The sequence below is a fragment of the Malania oleifera genome, chromosome 6 (genome assembly GCF_029873635.1).
Source record: "Malania oleifera isolate guangnan ecotype guangnan chromosome 6, ASM2987363v1, whole genome shotgun sequence".
Classification (NCBI taxonomy): Eukaryota; Viridiplantae; Streptophyta; class Magnoliopsida; order Santalales; family Ximeniaceae; genus Malania; species Malania oleifera.
The window spans coordinates 34,724,710-34,748,702 of record NC_080422.1 but is presented as its reverse complement, the minus strand read 5'-3'; the positions used below and the strand labels follow the sequence as shown (position 1 = coordinate 34,748,702).

Below are 23,993 nucleotides of genomic sequence, written 5' to 3'. Positions count from 1 at the left end.
GGGGATGGGAGCTCCTTCAGAACATTAGCTGGGGGACATCATAAGCGGTGGCCCATTAGCCCCCGCGGCGCGTGCTCTCTCTCTCTCTCTCTCTCTCTCAACCTATTTTCAATCCATTTTCAAAACAATCCGGCCAGGCCTGAGCTGCTCAATCTATTTTCAAGTGGACGTTCCGATCTACCTCACCTCCGTCGCTATCAATGCACAACCAAATCTCAGCGCTCTCTAGGGTTCCTTAAGCCGCTCACACCACCTAAGATTACTTACTGTTCAGGTTCCTGCTTCAAAGCCTTTGAGCTGCACCTTCTGCAATGCATCTCCCATTCAGTCATCCCCTACGTACCCACATCCATCGAACGCTTCTAGGGTTTTGATTCAGTCCATTCGAGTTCCACCTTGACTATGGAACTTCCCTTTCACTCTCTGCAGTGTCCGTGTTTCATTATACTGATTGGTTGACTCAACAATCGATAATTGAGCTCAGTAGCTTTGTAGATTCAATGTCCGGACCCCCTCGAGTCCGTTCGATCAATGTCTCCGAATCCGAGCACCGTCCGATCCTCGGACCGGCGGGGAACAAAGCTCGATCGGTTGACACGCGAAAACCCATTTCGAAGCCTCAAAGGAAAGTGGAGAAACCACGAGAAGTTGCGGCCAAAGAGAAGCAATCGCCTGTTGCGGCGGCATATCCCTCGCCGTCGCCGGCGCAATGCGGTAGTGCGCCGTCAATTTTGAGGCATCTGGACCAGCTCTCGCGAACCAATTTGTCGTTAAGCGCGTCGTGCTCGTCTGATGCATCATCTGATTCGTCGCATAGTCGGGCGTCGACCAGGCGGTTGGTGCGGCAGCATAGTGACCCGGCGAGGAAGAAGCAATGTGGGTCAAAGACAGAGAAGGTTGAAAAGGGCGGTTGTGATAGCGTGTTAGCGGCTTCAGATGATGCTTCGACGGTGAAGAAAAGGTGTGCTTGGGTGACGCCGAATACTGGTATGTAACCATGCTCTTGGTTTTTTTGAATTTAGCGAATTGCGTCCACTTTGGCCGGAGTGTAATCTTGGATCGTTTGTAGTGTATGTGTTATTTTTCCATTGATAATATAGTCATTCAAGTGTTTGATCTTTTCTGGGCTTGTCAGCATCATTATCATTAATTATTTTTAACTAAACTTGAAGGCAATTAAGAGTGTGGAAATGCCTTTTATTGTGTACATTTTGCTTCTCATATGGGAAGTTTCTTGTGAGTAAGAAAGCCGGTGCATTTATTTTTCTTTGTTGCCTCAATTTGATTTTTGTGTGTGCGCACATGAATATTGTTGCAATTGAGGACGATGCAGCTGTTGATGTTGATGCTTTTTTTGTAATTCAGATAAAATTTGCCAAATCTAAGACACAAGATTGTGCTAATGAATCAATTTATTTTCCCTTATCAGGTAATATAGACAGTTACAAGATTGTGCTACAAATTGCAGTGAAATACTGAATTAAGTTGGGGTTGGACCCTTTTCCTATATGTTGCTCTAGTTGTATTGCATTCTAATGAAGTGTTGGTTTTTCTGTAGACTCCTTAGGATTTTGTCCTATAAATGGCGTCTCACTTAGTTGGAGCCAAACCCTCTTTATAAGCCTAAGATCTTCCTAGTACACATCCGATGTGAGACTGTTACACATTTGAACTGATTTTGGGTCTGCTATTTCTAGTTGAAGAAATTTCCTCATATATATTTGTGCGTGTGCTATATATATGTATATATGTAGAGAGATATATATGTAGAGAGAGAGAGAGAGAGAGAGAGAGAGAGAGAGAGTTTATATCATATATTTCTATGCATCTAAATATCTGCAGCAAGGGAACTTCCATGCCAGAAAAAGAGTCAATCTGGGCAGCACTATTGTGAGAGCTTATTTGAGGCACCACTTTTTGTTCACAACTCGTGTGCTTATACAGTGAGATGTTGCTCTCTTTCAGTTTGGACCCACTATATGGTCAATTGATCTTGAATTTGTTGAGTTAGTCATTTGAATGAAAGCATGCTTACTTTGAAGAGTCACATTCTCCTTCCATACTTTATGCAGATTTTCCTCAATATAGCTATTACCTAGAGCTGGCATCGCACCTAGGCTTTAAATAACTTTTGGTGCTTGTTTGAATTAATGCTGGGATATTAGGGTTGTTACATGGCACTTCTATAAAGCTGGCTCTGTTTTTAAATTGGATTTCTGTACTGGACAATTGAAATTGAGCAGATTGTGTCATTTTTTATCTCCCCCCCCCCCCCCCGGGAATAGTAATTTGAGGTGCACATTGTAATGTCAAATGAAAAATCCTTAACTCTTAACTTTGTTGCTTTATTACACTTTTTTTGACAATACAATACTACTCTAATTAGGGCGATAGCATATATTAATTTATTGTTCAGCTGTTCTTTCCTGTAGCTTGATTGCTTATTTTGCCCCAGATTTTATGATTTCATTATGCATTTTGTTTTCCAGGAGTTCTGTACATTTTCCTGTTAAGGCATTTTTGATTTTTGACATCTTATATCCCAAATTAACTCCTCTCTCTCTCTCTCTCTCTCTATTAATATCTAAGCATCCAATCCTAGCATATGTTCCACACTTCCACCTTAAGCATCTCCTTCTTTCGTAATAGATCTCCATTTCCTTTTTTTGTAGTAGATCCTTGTTACATTAACCTCTAAGTGGATTGATCTCCTTATTTTTCTACAAGACTATCCTATGTTCTTTCAATTGTGCAATGAGTTAAGAGGCAACCACAAAATCAAAACATAGTACACAAACTTAGCCTGTTCTACAACTGAAACTCATTGATAGTTTCTCTAAATTAGAGAAATTATCCACAACAATGAAGAAAAATCCTATCCAGATTTGATGCCTTAGGGAAAGATTGGATTAATAAAACCATGACTTCATAATGGTCATCAAAATTGGACGTGAGAAAACTGACAAATGTAAGTTCACCGTCGTTAGAACATGGCTCACTGCATAAGGGCCATGTGTAAATTTTAATGTATGTTGACATACGTTTTAGAAAGCATGGCCCTATCTGGTTGATGCAATACAACACTGATGTATTTGGAATGTCATTGTCATGCTTCTTCTACTTCTTCTTCCTTCACCTCCTCCCTCACTTAGACTGAAATGATTTTCCATTCCCCCTTACTTTTACAAGTTGCAAAATAAACTTCCTCATATTATGAGCATATGTTTTGCTCATTAATTGTTGACTTGTTTCTTCAACTAAAATAATTTAAAAATAGAAAACCAGTTGGTAAATAATTGATTTATGTTTATAGGTGGCTAATCACATAGGTAATATTTCATATTTTGATTTCCTCTCCATTATCAGGGAGTTGTATTGCTTTTATTTAAATGAATGATTCTATGCAGAATCAAAAACCTGCATTTCAACATTCAACCTGTTATATGATTGTGGTGGTGATATCTTTAATGAAGGCAGAGAGTTTCTATGTGCACTGGGGAAATGTTTTTTGTGGCAGGTTTGAGGATCTTTATTAAAGCATTCGTTTCTATTTGGTTGGTTCTTTTTTGGTTTTATTTGAGTTGGGAAATAGTGTATTTATTATTTATGTGAAATAGAAAGTTTGATTTAGAAGAGGGAAAAAGAGAAGATGATGTTTTGACAAATAGTCATAAAGGTTTAAAGATGTTCTTATTGTTGGGTGATGTTATTTCTAATGTCATTAGTTTTAAACAAGGGGTAAATAGGTTATAGTGGCAGAATAAAATAAGTGATGTCATTGTGAGTTTTCAAACTTCAAAGGAGCTCCCTGCAAATCTGTCTAAACCTCAAGGGAGGATAGTGTAATTTGCCCCCTCCTTTTTTTTTTTCTTCTTTGTTATCTTTATAGGTTAGAGAAGGTTAAATATGTTCTTGTTGTTGGTGGTCATGTTATTTTTCACGTCAATAGTGTTTACAAAGGGGTAAATAACCTTGTGTTTGAGAGCGTGAATTTCCGACCTTGGATTTGGATTTGGATTTGAATTTGGATTTGTGTGGGTTTGACACAACATAGTATCAAATTTTATTAATTTTCTTTCAAATCCAAGGCATACTAGGGACTGAGAAAATATTTATAGGAGGAGATCTGAATGGACACATTGGAAGAGATAATAAAAATTGTGAGAGGATACATAGAGGAAGAGTGACTTAGTTCCTGTGGGGGGCAATATAAGGGGTAGGGGTAGACCTAAAATAACTTGCGAGGAGATAGTGAGAAAGGATTTAATATCCTTGAATCTATCAAAAGAAATGGTCCATGATCGCATAAATTGGCGGAAAATGATTCATATAGCTGACCTCATCTAGTGGGACTAAGGCTTGGTTTTGTTGTTGTTCTTTCAAATCCACACAAATCCAAATCCAAGCATTGAAATCAATGCTCCCAAACTCTACTTAAGTGATTTTTCAAAACTTTAAAGGAGCAGCCTGCAGTATATCTAAACCTCAAGGGAGGGTAGTATAATTTAACACCCCATTCTCCTTTTCTTCTTCGTTATCTTTATAGGCTAGAGAAGTTTGTCTTGTTCCGCATTACCCATTATACATTTAGTTGTACTGACTTGATTATTATATGTTTTAATTTGTGTCCATTAAATTTTCCATTCAAATTGTGTTAGTATTGTTAATTTTATGGCAACTAAAAATAAGTTGAAGTGGCTGAGATCTCCTTCATGTACAACTAATTCACATTTTTAAACATTTGATCAGGTTAATCAGGAAGGATCCAGAGTGACATATCTGATCTAAATTATCTATCACGAGGTTTTTTGGTAAACAAAGAAATTGTATTAGAGAGGTTAAATATGTTCTTGTTGTAGATCAGCCATCTTGCTTTTGCTCCCTTGGTACCATGTTTACATGGTACAGGCACTTAAAAGGGGTCTGATTCAATTAAAGTTAACAGAATGGATGGCCTTTAACCCAAAAAAATGATGAAAAAAGATCCACAGAGCTGACCCCAAATAGTTTGGAGCCTGGGATAAAGTCATAAGAGTGTAGTGCTAGTAGTTATTGATGAAATTTTGTCAAATGGTTTTTTTATGCAAGTTACTCAATAAAGTTACCAGTTTTTGTGAATAAAGGGACTGCAGATCATATATTAGGCCTTTTTATAGGTTGAATATGTTAGGAAACCACTTTATGTAAAAGCTTAAGCTGTTTGGTTGTGAGCCAACAATGTATATCAAGGTTTAACACTCCTCCGCACTTGGAGAGATAATGCATGATAAATAACACCCATTACGGGGGATACAACATTTTTTTAAACACCACAAAATAAATGCGGGCAATGAGACTAGAATCCAAGAGCTTTTGGTAACAAGTTTTGATACCATTTTAGGAAACCACTTTACCTAAAAGTTTAAGCCATTAGGTTGTGGGCCAACAATGTATCAAGCTTTATTAGAAGCATTCATCATTTTAAAAAGGATGATGGCAGATTTGTTTCTTTGAAAAGCTCAACTCTTCCCAGTGAAAAATTATCTTCAGTGTTTTATGTGTGAGAGAGAGCACCCTTCTTGGCAATTTGATAATGGTGGTAGCATGAGGGTCCTTCTCCTAACACTTTGGGCTCTCGTAGTGCGAGCTTTCTCAAAAATGTGGTAGCATTGTATATTTTATTTGTTCATCAAATCATATTACAGCTATTATCTTTTTAATGAAATATGAAATTACTTTTAACTGAGATTTATGAGGATGCGTAGATCATCACATGCATTCCACCAATCAGTCAAAGCCTTAAATGTTCCACTGAGATAAGACTATTAATAGTGTCCTCATACTTGATTCATTTTATGTTTCATATTTTGTTCAGTACTTGAAGTTGTTTTCTTGCAGTCATAGTATCTTTGTAAACCATAACAAAAGGTATGTATTTTAAAAAATTAACTTCCACATTCTAATTAGTTTTTACTTATTAAAAATAGATCCATGTTATGCTGCTTTCCACGACGAAGAATGGGGAGCTCCGGCCCACGATGACAAGTATGAAATCACATATTTTTTTCCCAGGTTCTCAAGTCCAGGATAGAACATCTAATGCTTTTCTTTGCATGCCTCTTAATATTTCATGGCAACTTGCAGGAAACTGTTTGAACTTCTTAGTTTCTCTGGTGCTTTGGCAGAACTTTCGTGGCCTGTGATTCTCAACAAAAGGCATATATTCAGGTATAGTTCTTGCCATAATATTTTGCAATCAAAACTAAATATTTTGCAGCAAACAGTTTCATTTTATGGGCTTATACTTGGCTTATTGAAGCAATATTTGTCTGTCTTAAGGGAGGTTTTTTGGGACTTTGACCCAGTTGCTGTTTCAAAACTTAATGAGAAAAAGATAGCTGTGCCTGGAAGCTCCGCCAGCTCTTTGCTGTCAGAGCTAAAGCTGCGAGCCATTATAGAAAATGCCCGTCATGTGTGCAAGGTAGGCACAAGTTCCTTGTCGCTACTTATTCTTATTGCTCATATTTAGCAGTGGCAAAATATTGGCTTAGTGTTGATTCTTAGTAGGGTAATATGGCATAATCACAACCTAGGTTTTGGATACTGCTGAATTTTCAAAAAGTAACTTTGTTAACTTTGGTTTATTCAAAATTAATCTTATTTATCCGAATCATACAAGATAATAATTTTACAATTTAATAGTTAAATATGAGTAGTTTTAGCATATAATGTATAGTTAAAGAATAAATTGGTGTACCAAGTAAGATTGTTCCAATGCAACTTGGCCATCGTCGATCCGACTTGTGGAAGGTCTTTTCACTCAAGTAACACTGCATACTAACCCTGGCAGGGGTCTCCTGCACTGAGCTGGCTATAGTTTTACATTTTATTGATTTTTTTACTATACATATTATTGAAATTACACATTTATTTTATATGCAAATCAAAAGCTAAGTTGATTTGTCCAAATCACTTAGCACAGAACTGGATCCCATGTCAAAGTTGGACTGCCTCATTATTCACATCTAGATTTCTGCAGGTCTTAGGAAAAATCACTCACATAAGTTGAGCAAAAAATTGCCAATGCTTTTCTGATTGTAGAACTAAAATGTAACATTTTAGGGCTTATTACCTTCTTTTTTTGCATTTGTCTTAATCATTTTATGGAAATCAGTCAATTTCTTAATTTTGTGCTTGTGGTGGATGTGTAGAAAAGGTGGATCAGGAATTTAGAGTTCTACTTCTTGCTTTGTTTAAGAGATTCTTAACTTGAATGCATTGATTTCACTTTGTTATTGTTATTATTATCATCAGCATCCCAAATAAATGAATTTTTGTTCTACATCTTCAAGCCATGTATTCCCATCTATTTCTCGTCCTTGAATAAATGAAACTTTGAGCAGTAACTAAGTCCTTTATTTCAATGAGTCTTTCCCCATTCCTGCTGTATCAGTAATAAAAACAGATTTTTCCAATATATTAGATAGAATTTCCAATGGCTTTTGCTATCATAATCTTTTGAACCATGAATTTTTCTTTTTTCTAGTCGTTTCAACTCGAAACAAGAAGATATTGGATATTTGAAGAGACTTTTGGAAATTGGAACAGAGAGGTTTTTGGGGATGTTAGGTTTAAGAAGGCTAACAATTTGGGAAAGTTGGATTATCTAGATAAAAAGAAGAATGTGATAGTCTTCAGAGAGTGAGGAGGTTAAATGGATTTCATTGAAAAATGAGTTGGATGATTTTATTTTATTTTTTTAAGGATTGAAAGAGCTAGAGGCAAAGCAACTAAATTTAATTGGGTGAAAGAGGGAGATTGTTATTCAAATATTTTTCATTGGTTGGCTAATGGGAAGATAAGGAAAAACCTGATTAGGGAATTGCACTTGGGAGAGGTTATTTTTGATCCTTGTATGATTGTGACTAAGATCATTCATTTTTTGTTTTCTTGAATTTTCACGTGGAGGATGCTTGTGGGCCTATGTGAGTAAGGATTTAATATCCTTGAATCTATCAAAAGAAATGGTCCATGATCGCATAAATTGGCGGAAAAGGATTCATATAGCCGACCCCACGTAGTGGGACTAAGGCTTGGTTTTGTTGTTGTTGTTGTTGTAGGATGCATGTAGGCCTATGATTAAGGGTTTCGACTTTATATTGGAATCCTATTTCTAGTGGTCAGGGGAGTTGGATGGAAAGACCTTTCGAGGAGGAGGAAGTGAGACAGCTGTGTTTTTGGATGAAGAGGGATGAGGCTCTTGGCCCAGATGGGTTTAATATGGCTTTTTTTTTTCCAGAGATCGTTGGGATGTGGTAGTGGTGCAACTATTGAAGGTATCTAATGAATTTTATTCGAATGGGGTCCTGAGCAAGAGTATTAATTCCATTTCCATATCTTTGGTGCCTAAGAGGAGTAGATCTATTATGATTGCTGATTTTAGACCTCTAGTGGTGTGTATAAGATTATTTAAAGTGCTAGCTTATAGGTTGAGTGTAGTGTTAGATGAGACTATCTCTAAGGCTCAAATTGCGTTTGTGGAGGATAGGCAGTTTGTGGATGCTATTTATTTGCTAATGAGGTAGTGGAGGAGTTTTGAAAATGGAATGGGAAGGGGATTATCTTTAAATTGGATTTTGAAAAAGCTTATGATCGGGTGAGTTGGAATTTTTCGGATCAGATTTTTTCTAGGAAGGGGTTTAGGGAGAGTTGGCGGTCTTAGATGAGAGGTTGCTTGTCTAATGCTTTCTTCTCTATTATAGTGGGAGAACCTAAATCGTTGTTTAGAGTGACAAGTGGTGTTAGACAAGGGGATCTGTTATCTCCTTCTATGTTTGTGCTAGTGGTTGATGTCTTGAGTAGAATGGTTGATAGGGTGATTAGTAAGGGTTTAAAGAGTTGAAAGTGGGTAGAGAGGGGGTTATTGTTTTCCACCTTTTTGTCAATGATATTATGTTTCTATTAGGTGAAGAAATTATTTTCCAAACGTTTTCATTCTTCTTCAAATCTCTGAGTGGGTTTCCGGGCTTACAATTAATGTAGGGAAGAGTGATTTTGCCGCTATTATAAGGAGTTCCAGTAGATCTAGGGGGTTGGCTTTGGTAACAGGTTTTGGTCTTTGGATTGGGCCAATTGGCACTTTTCTTTTTTAGGGGAACTATTGCTTGTTCTTTCTAGGATCCTTCTTTATTATTTGTCCAGTTTTAGGATTTCAATTGAGATAGCTAGTAAGGTTGAGAAAATTATAAGAGATTTTCTTTGGTCTGGGGGTTTGGGGAGAAGAGGGATTGTTTGGTTACTTGGGAGATAGCGTGTAGGTATAAGCTGGATGGGGGTTTGGGTCTTGGTAAGTTGCTGTCTGAAAACACTAATCTTATGGCCAAATGGTTATGGCGGTTTCCCTTAGAGGAGTCCTCTCTTTGGTATAGAATCATCAAAAGTACATTTGGCTTCCATGTGAATGGTCGGGTGCTAATTTGGGAATTAGATGTTCTTCAGAGAAAGCCTGTGAAGGTGTATTTCTTTGGTTTACCTGCTTCATTCCTCGTATTATTTGTTGTGGGTAATGAATTTTGAATTTGTTTTTGGGAAAATATCTAAGTGGGTAATACTGCATTGTCCATATTGTAGACACCCTATTTTATCGGACCATTATATAGCAAAACGAAGTTGTTATTTCAATCCGTTTTTGTTGTAAAAATTCTCAAGTATAATTGGGTTGATTTTCTTTTGATAGAAGTTTCAATTCAACTTGGTGGTTTGGTTTTTTGAAAAATGTTGTTAAAACAAAACAAAATTGCCCTCTAAGGTCTTGGCCTAGCGGTTGCTATCTCTGCAGATATTTCAATTCAACCATCCTCACAGCCCTGAGGTAACTACCCATTCAGTAGGTTTGTATCACAAAATCCTTTGTTTTTCTACAATCATTCATTTGCATTTATAAACAAAACACAACCACAAAAATACAATAAAAAAAACAAAAAAATGAAAGGAAAAAAGAAAAAAAGGGGCAGCTCCTAGCCATCCTTGGAGCTCCAATCAGGCTGGCTTCCAAGAGATCCTGCACCTGCACACACAAATGACCAAAGCCAAGGTTAGTTTCAGCCCAACAAAGAAGCCCAAATTTTGGGCGTTGTTTTTGGATTTGAGGCCCACAGTGGGCTTGTGCTCAATTTAAGGCCCAATTTGGGCTTATTTTTACATTTAGGGCACACAGTAGGCCTGTGCTTAATTTAAACCCCAATTGGGCGTATTTCTTTGAAAATTTGAAAACTTAGCCACACCCGGATCCTGAAGGATCTCTCGTAGGCAGCCCCCTTTTTCCTCTTGCTCCACTACCCTGCTTCACCACCTTGCTCCACTACCCTGCCCCCAGCAGGCTCCCCAGAGCCTGCTTCACTACCATGCTCCCTAGCAGGCTCCTCAGAGCTCCACTACATTGCCCCCACCAGCCCCCTAGCAGCATCTTGAGGAAACCAGGATCCTGTCCCTCTCCCTTAGTTTATAAATAGAGAGGTAGAGAAGAGAACAGGACACCCTGGAGAGTTAGAGGACCCCTGAGCAGTAAAAAGAGAAAATAGAGAAAGCAAAGAGGGAGCATAGAGAGATAGATAAGAGAGCAGAGGAGGAGAGTTAGGACCTTTTGAGCAGCAAAAAGATGGAGTGAAAGAAACATAAAGCTGGGGAAAGACACTGGGAAGCACTGCAGTAGTTTGTTTGGGCGGAAAATGAGAATAGAGAAGAGAAGGGTGCAGGGAGAAGGAGCATAAATAGAGCACTCACATAGGCCCTGCAGAAGAAAGAGAAGAAGCAGAGCAGGGGTCAAGCAGAGAGGAAATAGGATTTAGAGGGCTGGAAGCAAAAACAGTGAAGGAGAAAGAGAGAATGGATACAAAGAGGTAAGTATCTTTAATTTTTCGTGAATATCCTGATTCATCGTGGATTGAATGAATGCTGTGACTGTTTAAGTTATGGCTTGATAGAATTTGTGGTTGAATCAAGTGGTTCTATCTAGTTGGAATGAAAATGAAATTGGAAGAATGAATTCAATTTCCTCTGATATATGCCTAAATTGCTTAAACCCCAAAACCCTAAAATTAGAAGCAAAGCCAATAGAATCCCCCCAACTGAGCCTAGAACACCCACCCCCTACCCCTCTCCCCCCAAGCCAAGTCCCAAAACCCTGTCGAAATTCCAAAGAGACTCGAAAAGAACTACCCAAATACCCGAGTCAACTTGACTTGAATATTGGAGTCAAACTATCTATGACTCGGGTCAACATATCCGAACTCGAGTCAAACCCAACCCCAATACTCGGGTCAACCCAAGCCCTTACCTGAGTCCAGCCTACTCTTATCTTGGTCAACATACCCATTTACCCAGCTAACCTGACTTTGAACCAAGCCCAGTTAACCTAAACCAGACCCCGACTCAACCTAGCCTAAAGCCCTGACCCAGCCTAGCCCAAACCGCCTAGGCCCAGTTATCCTAACCTAACCCTAATCTAGGCCAAGCTAGCTTTAAACCAGCCCTAGCCCAAGACTTGGGCCCAAAACGTAAAGCCTACATCTCCAAAACCCTCGACCCTACACCCTAAACCTACGGAACCAACCTAAACCCAAACTTAACCCAAAGCCAAAGCCCTCCCAACAAACCGAAGCCCAACCTAACAAAACTAAGGCCCAAACCACCCAAGACCAACTTGACACAGCCCAGTTTGAGAAAAAAAAAAACCTTACCTAAATGTAGGCCTATCTTAATCTGACCCAACCTAACCCTAAGCCAAACCCTAACCTACCCAAGCCCTAAACCCTAGCCTAACCCTTAACCCAACCCAACCAAACCTAACCCTAAACCCAGTTTCGACCCTGGTCAAACTCGTACCCCTTTCCCCTATTTGGAATTTGAGAAACTAGATGAAAAGGCGAGAAAAAGAAAAGGAACTGAAAGAAAGGAGAAGCAAATATGAGACAAGAAAGGGAGAAGAGAGATTGAGGTAGAGAAGAAAGAGTGGGGATCAAGGAGGGATATTCCTGAGCCCTCTGATTTGCCTTCGCGTGTTCTTGTTCAATTTCCAAGAAGAAAGTGGAAGAAGGCTAGATCTAGGGAGAGGGATGGAAGACAGGTAGATTGAGAGAGAGTGAAAAGGAGATCAGAACCAAAGATAAGAGAAAAGGAGAGTGAGAGACAGAGATGGGAGATCGAGAAAAAGAGAGAGAGGGACAAAGATGGGAGATCGAGAAGGAGAGAGAGGATGAGGGACAGAGATGGGAGATTGAGAGAGAGAGTGGAAGGCTCACCTGTGGGTAGGGGTGAACATTCGGCCAGTACTATTAATAAAAAATTTCAGTTAAAAAATCTCATTATCCGAACCGAACTGAAATTCCATCTTAACCGAACTCAAAACCGACCGAACCAAAAATTAAATCAGTTAATTGATTTTAACTGATTTAATATTTTAATATATATAAAATATATATAATATACATAATATATATAAAATTTTAATATATATAATATATAAAAATATATATACAATTTTAGTATGTTTATAATTTATAAAATATTTTAATATATATAATTATTAATTATTAATTTATACTATTTGGTTAATTCAGTTTATCGAATATATTAAACTCAAAAACTGAACCGAAAATTGAAAACTATTTAACGAAAGTGAAAACCCAACCAGACCAAATAACTTTTTAACTAATTCGAGTTGACTGACTTTACTTGGTTAATTCGGTTTTAATTGAATTATGCTCACCTCTACTTGTGGGGGGGCGACGCCGGTGGCCATGGAGGCTGCTAATGGTGCAAGCAAGAGAGATTCGAGAGAGAGGAGAGAAATGAAAGAAAAAGAAAAGAAAAACATATTTATATTTATATTTAAAATAAATATAAAAAATTAATTTTGCTTGTAGTGGGCCATGTGTCACCCAACGAGTGGTGACACATGGGTGATGTTATCTAGTGACGTGGTGCAATCCTAGCCATCAATTATGTGTTTTTTGTGGATGGCTAAATCGTTGCAATGTAGGCGATCCAAGAGCAGTGGCCCAGGCTAGTGGCAGGGGGCCACGTGTCACCTGATGTGGCAGGTGACGTCAACATGATGTCACCCAGCTACATGTCACTTTTGGAATTTTTCAAAAAAAGAAAAAAAAGAAAAAAAGAACATCAAGCCGTCCCCTGTGTGCCACGTGTCACCTTTGGATGGGTGACATGTAGTCCCAACCTCTTCTCTTTTTGAACTGGGTCAACCTAGTTTGACTTTGGTCACCCTTGTTGACTTGGTCAAATCAATTGAACTAGTTTGACTTGGTTCAACTGCCTAAACCACTCATTTTTTCAATTAAAATTTTTTTTAATTCATTAAAAATCCAAAAAATTGCCTAAAATTAAAAAAAAAAAAAAAAAAATCAGAAAAAATAGTAAAGATTTTCCGAGCCTTTTTTCTTCAAAAATCCAAAAAATTAAAAACCACTAAAATAAATAAAATTTAAGAAAATGTCTTAAAAATATTTAAAAATTTCAAAACAATCTTAAAAATAGAGAAAAATTTTAGAAAAACCCTAAGACTCTTTTTGCTTAATTTTGGTCATCTTGTAATAGTTTTTCTTTCATGACTTGCTTATTGATTATATTAGACTCCTTGATTTAGGTGCACACTTTTCTTGCATACTTTGCATGTGTATTTTATGAGTGTCTTGTAATTTACATGCTTTGAATAATGACTTTATTCCTTGATTGCATACATTGGGGTATTGAAATGAACATCCAAAACAAACTTTCCTCTGAACATGGGGGTTATGTTTTGGCATGCCCTCGGGATATCAGAGGTAAGGGGGGTTTTTGTCTTTTGCAAGGTCTCTTAATATTTAAAGGTCTAAAGAAAACCTTTAATTTGGAATAAACTCAATAAGCAACTTATCCTTATGGGAATCATTGGAGGTTGTGTCTTCGTACGCATTTGGGGATCTCGAGGTGAGGATAGCTTTTGTCTTTCACAAGGCTATCCAATATATTACGACTTGGTATTTGAATAAAAGCAAAGAATTGGAGTCTTGATCGGTTAATTTGAAAGGTAATCCTAGGCTAACTAGGTACCATCCGTCGAACGGGTGTAAAGGGGTGCTAGTACCTTCTTTTTACATAACTGTACTCCCAAATCTGACTTGGTAACACAGACTATTGATTATCGGTTTCCTTAAACTTAGGTATATCTTAGAGACCAATAAACTGGTAGTATGTTAAATAGATGTTCTAACCTCACCTGCAGTTAAAAATAGGTTAGTGGCGACTCCATTGTATTATATTTTGACCTATTTCTCACCATTTGGTCTAGGCAATGCGGAGATTCAACCCCCTTATTTTGGGAGTTGATCCTCTGGGACGTCGTGACACATATCTTTTCCCTGTCTTTATTGCTCGACTTCAGGGCATGATGATTTCTTCTCTTTTGATTTGTGAGGATAATGCATTTTCCTTGCATTTCCACTTTTGCATAACTCTAAATGATAATGGAGGTGGAGGAGCTTTATTCTTTGTTATTGTTGGAGAATTGTCGTCCTTTAGGAGGGATTGTTGTTCTTGGTCTTTAGATTCTTCAGGGATTTACTCTTGCAAATCCTTCTTTGATCTTTTTACTAGTGCTAATATCTCCTTTTGTTTGGTAGATTGTCATTATTAGAGTTAACACCAACAATTTGCTGTGGGGTAGGATGCCTTCGAAGGCACTTTCTCATATGTTTTTGCAATGTGCCTTTACATGGAATATTTGGAATAATCTTTTTGGTATGTTGGGAGGAAGTTGGGTTTGTTCAGAGTCGGTAGAATTCGTTGGTCACTTCATTTGCTGGTTTTGGTAGAAGGATGCAGGTCATTGGGGAGATGTGCAGTTTTTGCAGTGCTGTAGGGTTTATGGCTGGAATGAGATTCTCATATACTTTCAGGGAAAAAAGCTGAATTTCTCTTTGCTATGGGAAAAATTCTTTATTTAGCATTGCTGTGTTGTGCCTGCTGCTCGTTCCTTTATAAGAATGACATTTTCTGTTATCCAATGTGATTCCAAGCTTTGTTAGCCTGATTTCTGTTTCTTTTCTTCTTGTTTTTCTTTTATTGTTTCTTTTTTATTAGGAGAATTTCTTATTCTCCGTTTTGCATATTTTTTTGTCAAAGCTTGAAATGCATTTTAAGCTTTTTGGTGAAGTGGTAACCTAATATGGTATTAGAGCTGGTTACCAACAGGTTTTGGGTTCTAGTCTTATTGCTCACTTTTATAGTGAGGTGTTTAAAAATTATTGTATTTCTTGTAGTGGGTGTTATTTATTGTTTGTTTATCTCTGCACATGCTATTGGGCTGCATGTGTGGGGGAAATGTTAAAGCTTGACATGCATTGTTGGTCCACAGCCTAACAGCTTCAGATTTTAGGTAAAGTAGTAATTTAACAGTTTCTAGTCTAATGAGTTCATTTTTTTTTTTTTTAATAAAAAATAAAAAATATAAATGGATAAAGAAAAAGTGGTTTCCATGAAATTACAGTTACTTCTTAAACTAAATGGCAAGGGCCTCTGTATACACTGAAGCTCCTTTTTTAATCAATGTTGTTGCTGCTGCTGCCATGGTTTTTGGTACTGGACTAGACTGGCCAATCTTACCTGGTTGGACTTGAACCAGTCAACCCTGCCGGTCTGGGTCAAGGGATTAAACTGGAAATTGAGTGAACCGGGATCAACCTGGCCAGATTTGGTGACTTGTTCCAACCCGGCCAGACCTGGTGAGTCGACTGGGTTGACCCTGTTTTCATTGAAAAAAATTGCCGCAGTTTTGGCACCACCCTGGCTGGAACCCTGGACCTGGATTTTGAGGAAGATTATCCTTACCACGGCCACATTTGTTTTGTTGATAGAATAGCCACAATATATATATCATGTGCATCTAAAATGTCTAAAGTCTAAACATTTTAAAATCTTTTACCTTAAAGCCTTATTTGTAACTTGGAAAATATTAGAAAAAGAAATGGAAAATATGAAGCAATCTGAAATTTTCATACTTATGAAAAGTAAAAAAAATAAAAAAAATATAACAAATCAATTAATAAAAGTTTGACTTTACACATCATAACATTTAATTTTTCCTAATTCTGAATCATACTAGAACAAAATTTTAACTTGTTAATGGTATTTAATGTAGAAAGAAGATATGACAGACGATGAATTTTCTCATTTTTATTTCATTTTCCATTTTCAAAATTAACTAAAAAAAAAAAACTATATTACTATTATTTAGTATTATAATTAATTGAAAGTTTTTATTCTTTTAAAAAATTTGAAATATTCATAATAATTATCAACATCACAGTTAAACCCTCCCTCTTTGTAATACTGCTATACACACACACACACACACACAAAATATCACTGATTCGACCTGCTGGTCTGACCCGGCGGCTTCACTGGTTTGGTCATCGGTCTGGGTTTTAAAACCATGCCTCTTGCTGCTGGTACTGTTATCAATTACTTAATCAGTCTATTTATTTACCCTTTATTTTTTATGGTAGTGGGGAGCTTTTCTCTGTAGACTAATAAATATAAAATGATGTCCCTGTACAACCAGCCATATCATCTTATTGGAGTAGATATGAATAAAATTTTCATGATGGTTTTGATTTTTGATTTCCTTGGAGGCCCATAAGCATCTGATAAAAGGGATCAACTTATAATTTAACTATTAAAAAAAAAATGATGGTTGGACTTCAGAGCTAGAATTATATTCTCTAACTCAAAAGGTATAAGCAGTCTAACTTGATAATTTATTTGAGGGGCTGTACTGAATGTTGATCATATGTTATGGTTGAGAAACCATCTCCAGTTATACATCATCTCTGCTGTCTACCAGTCAAATAGAGGAAATAATATTGGAAGTTGATCTAGAGCTTTATTCTCTTTAGAAAAATGATTAGGATGTAAAAACTGGAATTAGTGTAGCTAGTTGTCAGAAACCTATTTCTTAGATTTCTGAGTTTTTTTTTTTTTTTTTTCCCCTTGTGTGAGATACAAAATTAGTAATTGTGTTGTGGCTTGGTTTTAGGTGGGTCTTGTGGGAAGAACTAGTTTCTTTTTCTTGGACATTTCCCTGCCTTTATCGTCTTTCCAGAGCCTGTGTTGCGAATGTTTCTAGTTTGTCCTAGTCATTTGTGGGAATAATATGCTTTTATTTGGAAAGCTAAGGAGCCATTTGATACCATTTTCAAAACTTATGCAAAGGAAAATTACAAGTGAAAACTATAAATCAAGAAACAAAAACTAATCCAAAACTAAATCAAATTAAAGACCTAAGATTTCAATGAGATCATTTTTGTCCTTGAATCAAATAATAATTAAAAAATGATTAAAATTATAAAAATGTGAAAGAATGCAAACTAGAAAAATATTACAATTAGATATAGAAATAATTATAATTATTTTATTCATTGTATTTTTAAACTCATTTTTTAGTGTTCCAAGAACGATCCAATTGTACATGACAATTGAAAAATGGTAAAATATTTTTTGAATGGCTATTAATTTTTTCAAAATTTATGGATGGTTTTTATTTTAATTATATTTTAAAGTCACGATCCTTTGGTTTTAATTTTATTTAAAAATTTTGTATAAATGAAGAATTTAATCCCAAAAAGTCCATTCAAAATATTAAAATATTGGGAAGTATTAAGTCTGGTTTCAATGCTGCAAAAATTGACAACAAAAATAGAAAACTAACAAATATAAGCAAATATGATGTCCTACACCTTACATCAACGAAAATAGAAAGCATAAATGTTACCAAACAGCCTCAATGGTGCTCTAAAAAAGTCAGGTGTTAATGCTTTCTTAGTAGAATCCACAGAAGTGATTTGTTGTAGAAAAGGAGGCCTTATAAAGCATGACCTCCATGTGCATGTGTGATGTGTTCATTTGTACTAGCAAGTTTGATACTCATTTGCTTTTGTATTACCCTGTTTTCTAGTGCATTTTGGGTAATTTATTTGCTATTGGCGAACAAGAGTGGGCTCTCAAGAGAGTTTTTTCCCTTTAGAAACCCAGGGGTTTTTGAGGCAGAAAGCTGGGGATATATTCTTTGGAGCTGGCTTTTTTTGAAGCCATTTGGTTTATTTGGTTGGAAGTTGGAACAAGATGTGAAAAATTCAAGATGTAGGCAATGTCTCATGACCTTTTGAAATGTACGTGTCTTTTTGGGTTTGCTTTGACGCACTGCTGCTAAGTTTTTAGAGTGTCCAGATGCAGAGGGATTGATAAGTCTCTACTTCGTTAGTTTGTCATTCTTTTACCTCATCGCCTATTTGTTTTTTGGTCTTATTTTTTAAAAATTAATGTAGAGAGACTTTTTTTGAACTATTTTCTTTTCTAATGAATTTGCTCCTTTATTAAAATTAGAAACTGTAAGTTCATGGTTTTCATTTTTCTGAGATGCGATTTTTGCATGTTGCTGATGAATGCAGATTATGGATGAGTTTGGTTCCTTCGACAAATATATTTGGGGGTTTGTAAATCAGAAGCCTATCGTCAGTCGATTTCGGTATCCTCGCCAGGTTCCAGTCAAGACTGCAAAAGCAGATTTGGTAAGCAAAGACCTGGTCAGAAGAGGGTTCCGTAGTGTGAGCCCCACCGTGGTTTATTCATTCATGCAAGCTGCTGGAATTACAAATGATCATCTCATCGGCTGCTTCAGATTCGAGGAGTGTGTATTGGGAGCAGACGAAGGAGAAAAGCCTGACGTCTGCAAAGCTAAGGTGGAAAAAGAGAAACAACCTGAGAACATGACTGATCTGGGACTAGCAAAGGCTATGGACGACTTGAGTTTCTCATCGGAGTAACTAGCAAGTCAGGTCCCCTGCGGACAGGTCGAAATGCACTCACTCACTCGGTGGGTGAGTGGGCGGGCGGGCGGGCGGTTACTCTTCCATGAAGTTGGCTGCTCGTGGCGGGGCCAAAATGATGTGTACAAATGATTATGAAATGCTCTTGCGTATTCCTTTGTAGATCACAACATATGTATTTGGCCTTTTTTGTACAGTTGAAAGGGCACCTTAAATCATCTTCTTTGGCCTATAAAATGTAATAATGGAACAGGAAGACCGGACTCCTCGTGCATCTTACCACTGCGATCTTGTTGGCCAGTGTGATCTTGTTGACCATGGTCGATAAAAAATGCATCTCATTAGTTATTGTAGATCTGCGGTGTCAGAAGGGCTGCTCTCTCTCCCAAAATGTCATGTGCGTCTCCAACAAAAATGGTTAGACGACCAATATGCCATCCAAATTTAGTGCCATGAAGGAGGATATCCCACTCAGTTATATTTTTTATATTAACGAATTAACCTCACGAGTCAAGATAGTGATCAACACCAGTCAAAAAGCATGCTCCTGGACTAGCCTACTCAACGCTACGAGTGGAGGGAGAGACGAAGGAAGGAAAAATGGGGAAAGATGAGTGGGATTTGTTCCTCTGTTTGGAAGGGCGGAAAGTCGAGGAAGAAAATAAATGCATATAAATGCGGCTTTTCTTTCATTTTAAGATAAATATATCTAAAAATGAAAAAAGAAAAATGAGAGTGATGGGTATGGTGGCTAGTGCAGACCCCTGTTCAGCTTTTCAAGGATCCAGAATGAAGACCTATTTTTGGTTTTTCGTTGGTGTTTTTGCTTTGCAAATATTTAAAAAGGTTACAACCGTAGAAAACTTTATTAAAATTTCTGAATTCAGGTGAGGTAGGAGGAAGAAGAGAGTACCTAAAGAAGGGCGAAAAGGTGAGGAGAGAAGACAAAAACTCCATTTTGAGGGTTTTGGAAAATTTTATTTTATGCAATTAGGACTTTTTTCAAGCTGTACGTCCTTTTCCTCACATTCCCAAGGTTAGGTATTGGAGTTTGCACAAACCCTTAATGCAATTGGAGCCCTTTTCCTACGTTTCAGGTTCACAGTGGTTGGGAATTCTTAAAAGCATTTAAAAAGCATCTAAGCTCGAATTCATATCGATAGGGAGTGTACAAAACTAAATTTCTATCATATCATGATCGCCCACACTTTCAACTTAGATTTGTTTTTAAAATCATTGTGGCATGTGCTTAATTATAATGTTTTATTGAAACTACTACTTTGCCACAAGTTTTGTATTTCTTTTACCATATGATCTTGTATATGATTGTTAAATCTTTAGGATCATTATGATTGTAGTTTTCTGGTTATATTTTAATATGTGTTCAATTGACAAATTAGAAAATTTATATTTGCTTAATCTTTAAAATTTCTTTTCTAGTAAGAACACCCCCAGTGTCTTTTTGCAAACATCAAAGGGGGATATTGTAAAGACCCGAAAAATAATGGTATTTTAAATAATAAAGAAAAGAGAGGAAAATGGAAATCGAATAGAAGGAGGTAGCATTGAAGCGTTCGTCGATGACGTGGCAGTATAGGCTCGTCGATGACGTGGCAGTATAGGCTCGTCGACGAAGGTGTACCTTGTCGACGAGAAGATACCGAGAGGTTGTTTTGGGCGACTCTGAATTTCATCGACGAAGGGGAGAGTTCGTCGACGAATTTTTTCTTGACCTCGTTGACGAGGTGACGTTGCTTATCAACAAGTCCCTAGTATAAATAGCCTAAAACTTAGTTTTTATGCCAAAAAATCAAAAAAATCACTCCCTCTCTCTCTCTCTCTCTCTCTCTCTCTCTCTCTCTCTCTCCTTATGGTTTCTCTCTCCTCTCTCTTCGATTTCGGCTCCGTCGTTCGCCGGATCGACGATCTGAGGCAACCACGACGCTCCTGAGGAAGTTTTCTTCAAATCTGTCGGAGCGAATCGTTAGTGGAAGCGAGTTGAAATTCATCCCTGAGTTATGGTAAGACTTTTTATGCCAAATTTGGTCTTATCATAGTTATAGGAAATGATATTCACGAAAAAATACTGAAATTTAGTTTTGAGAGTTATTGTTTTCCAGGAGTTAAACAGGGAACCCTGTGAGTGCAAGACTAGAATTTTTAGGGGGTTTCTTTCCAGTGTCAGGTAAGGGAATAAACTAAAACAATTATTTTTCCATGCAAATTAGTATTATTTATTAGCAAATTAATTTTCAGGAAAGCATGTGTTATATTTGAATATTATTGAGAAAATGCATATTTGGGAAAATACTGCTATTATATAGGAAATATATTTTTAGAATGAAATGTATGATTTTACTCAACATTGTGTGACATGAATATTATTTTATGTGACAAGTATTATGTTATGACAAATTTTACGAGTAAAATATGTTTTCAGGAATTATGAAATAATACAGTACATTATGAATTTTGAAAATACATGATAATTGATTTATTTATTTAAATTGATATGTATGAGATATTCGGCGCAAGACCGTGATTAATAGCCGGCGCAAGGCCGTGTTTTACATATGATTTTGGCGTAAGGCCGTATTTATGAAATGTTCGGCGCAAGTTCGTATTTATGAAATTATAGAAAATGCCATCAATCCATTTATCATAAATGCTATATTATCATGTATTATATGTTATCAGAACCTGGATGTTAGTTTAGTTCAGTTTTAGGAGCACGGTACCGTAACTATGTAGATCAGATATCTATGTTCAAATTGGTGTTAACCACCCCACGAGGGGGTGGGAGATGGATAGTCGATGTGACTTTTAGTGTAGAGTTGTAGACGTCCACCTGGTAGTCCGGACCAGGGTGTGGCGGGCCCATCGTACCTACAAACATTTTTGACTCGGCAGTGGTTGGCCAGCCATTGTCGGGTCCTGCCTTCAGACTACACAACCCATCATTGGGGGTAATACATGACATCAGCTAGTTATTCATCCTGAACATGTTTTCAGTATTATTAGCTATACCAGACAATTATTATTAGTATGATTTATTAAAAATATGAAGGTATACGTGCAATTATTAAATGATTAATGTTTTTTGGTATGGAAAATGTACTGCATATCTATATTATCATTAAATATTCATGTTGCCACATAACTGTATTTAGTTTATTTTCCCTTACTGAGAAGTGTTTCACCTCAAAACATTAAATGATTTTCAAGAAACCCAGAAGGACCAGCGGGTCGTGGTCGCCGTTAAGTTTGTTGTGCTACCACGTTAGGAGGGTAAGTCTTGAACTAGGATCAAGAAATTTTGATGTGGGATCCTAAAGATATTTTTGTATTTTGAGAGATTGTATATAAATACAGTGTTTTGGGATTATAGTTAACTCTGGTATTATGTATTTGTGGTATTGAGATTGATGATTTACATTTACTGCTGCCTAGGTTTCGCTGTGTATGACAGGTGTCCCCGCTACCCACAAGTTCGGATTGACTATTTTATTTACTATGTTCTATTATGATTAGTTAAGCAGGTAGTTACAGATATATATATATATATATATATATATATATATATATATATATATATATATTAAAAAATTGCATAACTGGTTCGGTAATTTCACATGAAAATGCATATGAACTAGTTAGACTATTTTTTATGCTCAAACCTTTTATTTGGTATTATATGCTGTGTACCTTTAATTCAAATCTTTCACGAGCCTTATAATATGGTTCAATTGCATGGTTTGTGCATCTTTATGGTCTAACCTTTTTTCTTTTTCATGTCATTTAAAATCTTTCAATGACCAATTATACTATTGGTGTGCTCAATTACCATTTTTTTTTTTAAACAGTTATATTTTTTATATGCCCAAAATTCTTTCTAAATATGGGATGCTTTCTTAAGCTAATATTTTTTCAAAATGCTCAAATTATTTTACTTAACTTAACCTTTCTTACTGATGCCAAAAGGATGAGAAATACATTTGCAAAAATTGGTATGCATATTCTTAGGAGGAGCTTTATTTGCTTTATTTGACTTTACCCATTTTTGCATTTGTATTTGTCATCATAAAAAAGGGAGAGATTGTTGACTTTTTGAGTCTTATCTCGTTTTTTTTGATAATGACAAATACAAGATATTTAATGTTTTTCGAGTTTGTGTGCATGATCAATTAGCAAAATCATATGATGGCACATGATGACTTAAAAGAAAAAATGAAGACCCAAAGTGTTTTAATTGTTGTATTATATATTTAATTCATTGGGTCTATAATAATTATTTCAAGGTCTGTCATAATTAATGCATATCATGCATGTAGGGATTATAAGCTTAAGACCATAGGTGGACCTAAGGGATCGGTTGACCGATGCTGAATTTTGGGGGTTAACTCTCAAAGATCTTAGACTGATCATAGGTCCCAAATTATTGCATGAATAAGCCCCCTATAACATAGAAGTACCCATTATGTGAACACGAGTGTCTTTAAAAGAGAGTTAGAAATTGAATGCACAAAGTTAGTGTGTTCAGTCGACTGAACCCTAACATACAAAACAACTTCGGTCGACTGAACCTCCCCAAGTCAACAGTTAACCATCTGGTTGATCGAACCAAAACATACTAAGACCTTTGGTCGACCAAACCTCACCAGGGTCAAAAGTTTGACCATTTGGTCGACTGTCCCTAAAATGAACATCAACGCCCTAATTAATCGAACTGGCACGTGGGGAAATCCCCACGTCCTAGTCGACCGAACTTGAAGTAGAAACCTGGTCAATTGAACATCCAAATTCGGTCAACTGAACTTAGCCTGGTCGACCGAACCTTGAAGGTTCAAAAATCGCCTCAAGTCTAGTCGACCAACACTTTAGTTAAAAAATACCCTGGTCAACCGACCTGAGTAACCTAGTTAACCGAACCCTAAAAATGGTTGACCGAACCTCTCAGGTTGCTCAATTTTTACCAAGGTTAAATTGGATTATTTTTAATTAAACTCAATTAACCTTTATCCAAAAGACCTAATGTGTCCCCAACGACTATAATTTTTCCTATCTCTATATATAGGTCCTCAATTTCAAAAATTAAGACAAAATTAGGGATTTAATTAGCAAATATTTTCTCTG

General features: G+C 36.7%; 1 protein-coding gene across 1 annotated transcript; it reads left to right on the top strand.

The window, feature by feature from the left end:
* LOC131157119 (uncharacterized) lies at positions 1-19,213 on the top strand. The gene is made up of 5 exons (XM_058111018.1): positions 1-987; positions 5,967-6,024; positions 6,124-6,207; positions 6,319-6,460; positions 18,483-19,213. The coding sequence occupies exons 1-5, from the start codon at positions 501-503 to the stop codon at positions 18,855-18,857; spliced, it is 1,146 nt and encodes a 381-aa protein (XP_057967001.1). The 5' UTR covers positions 1-500; the 3' UTR covers positions 18,858-19,213.
* The last annotated feature ends 4,780 nt before the right edge of the window (positions 19,214-23,993 follow it).

What these genes read in the sequence shown, in the direction of transcription:
- LOC131157119 (XM_058111018.1), top strand. Translation starts at nt 501, where the DNA reads ATGTCCGGACCCCCTCGAGTCCGTTCGATCAATGTCTCCGAATCCGAG. An exon ending in AACAAAAGGCATATATTCAG is followed by an intron (nt 6,208 to 6,318) that starts GTATAGTTCTTG and finishes GTCTGTCTTAAG; the next exon opens with GGAGGTTTTTTGGGACTTTG. An exon ending in ATGCCCGTCATGTGTGCAAG is followed by an intron (nt 6,461 to 18,482) that starts GTAGGCACAAGT and finishes TGATGAATGCAG; the next exon opens with ATTATGGATGAGTTTGGTTC.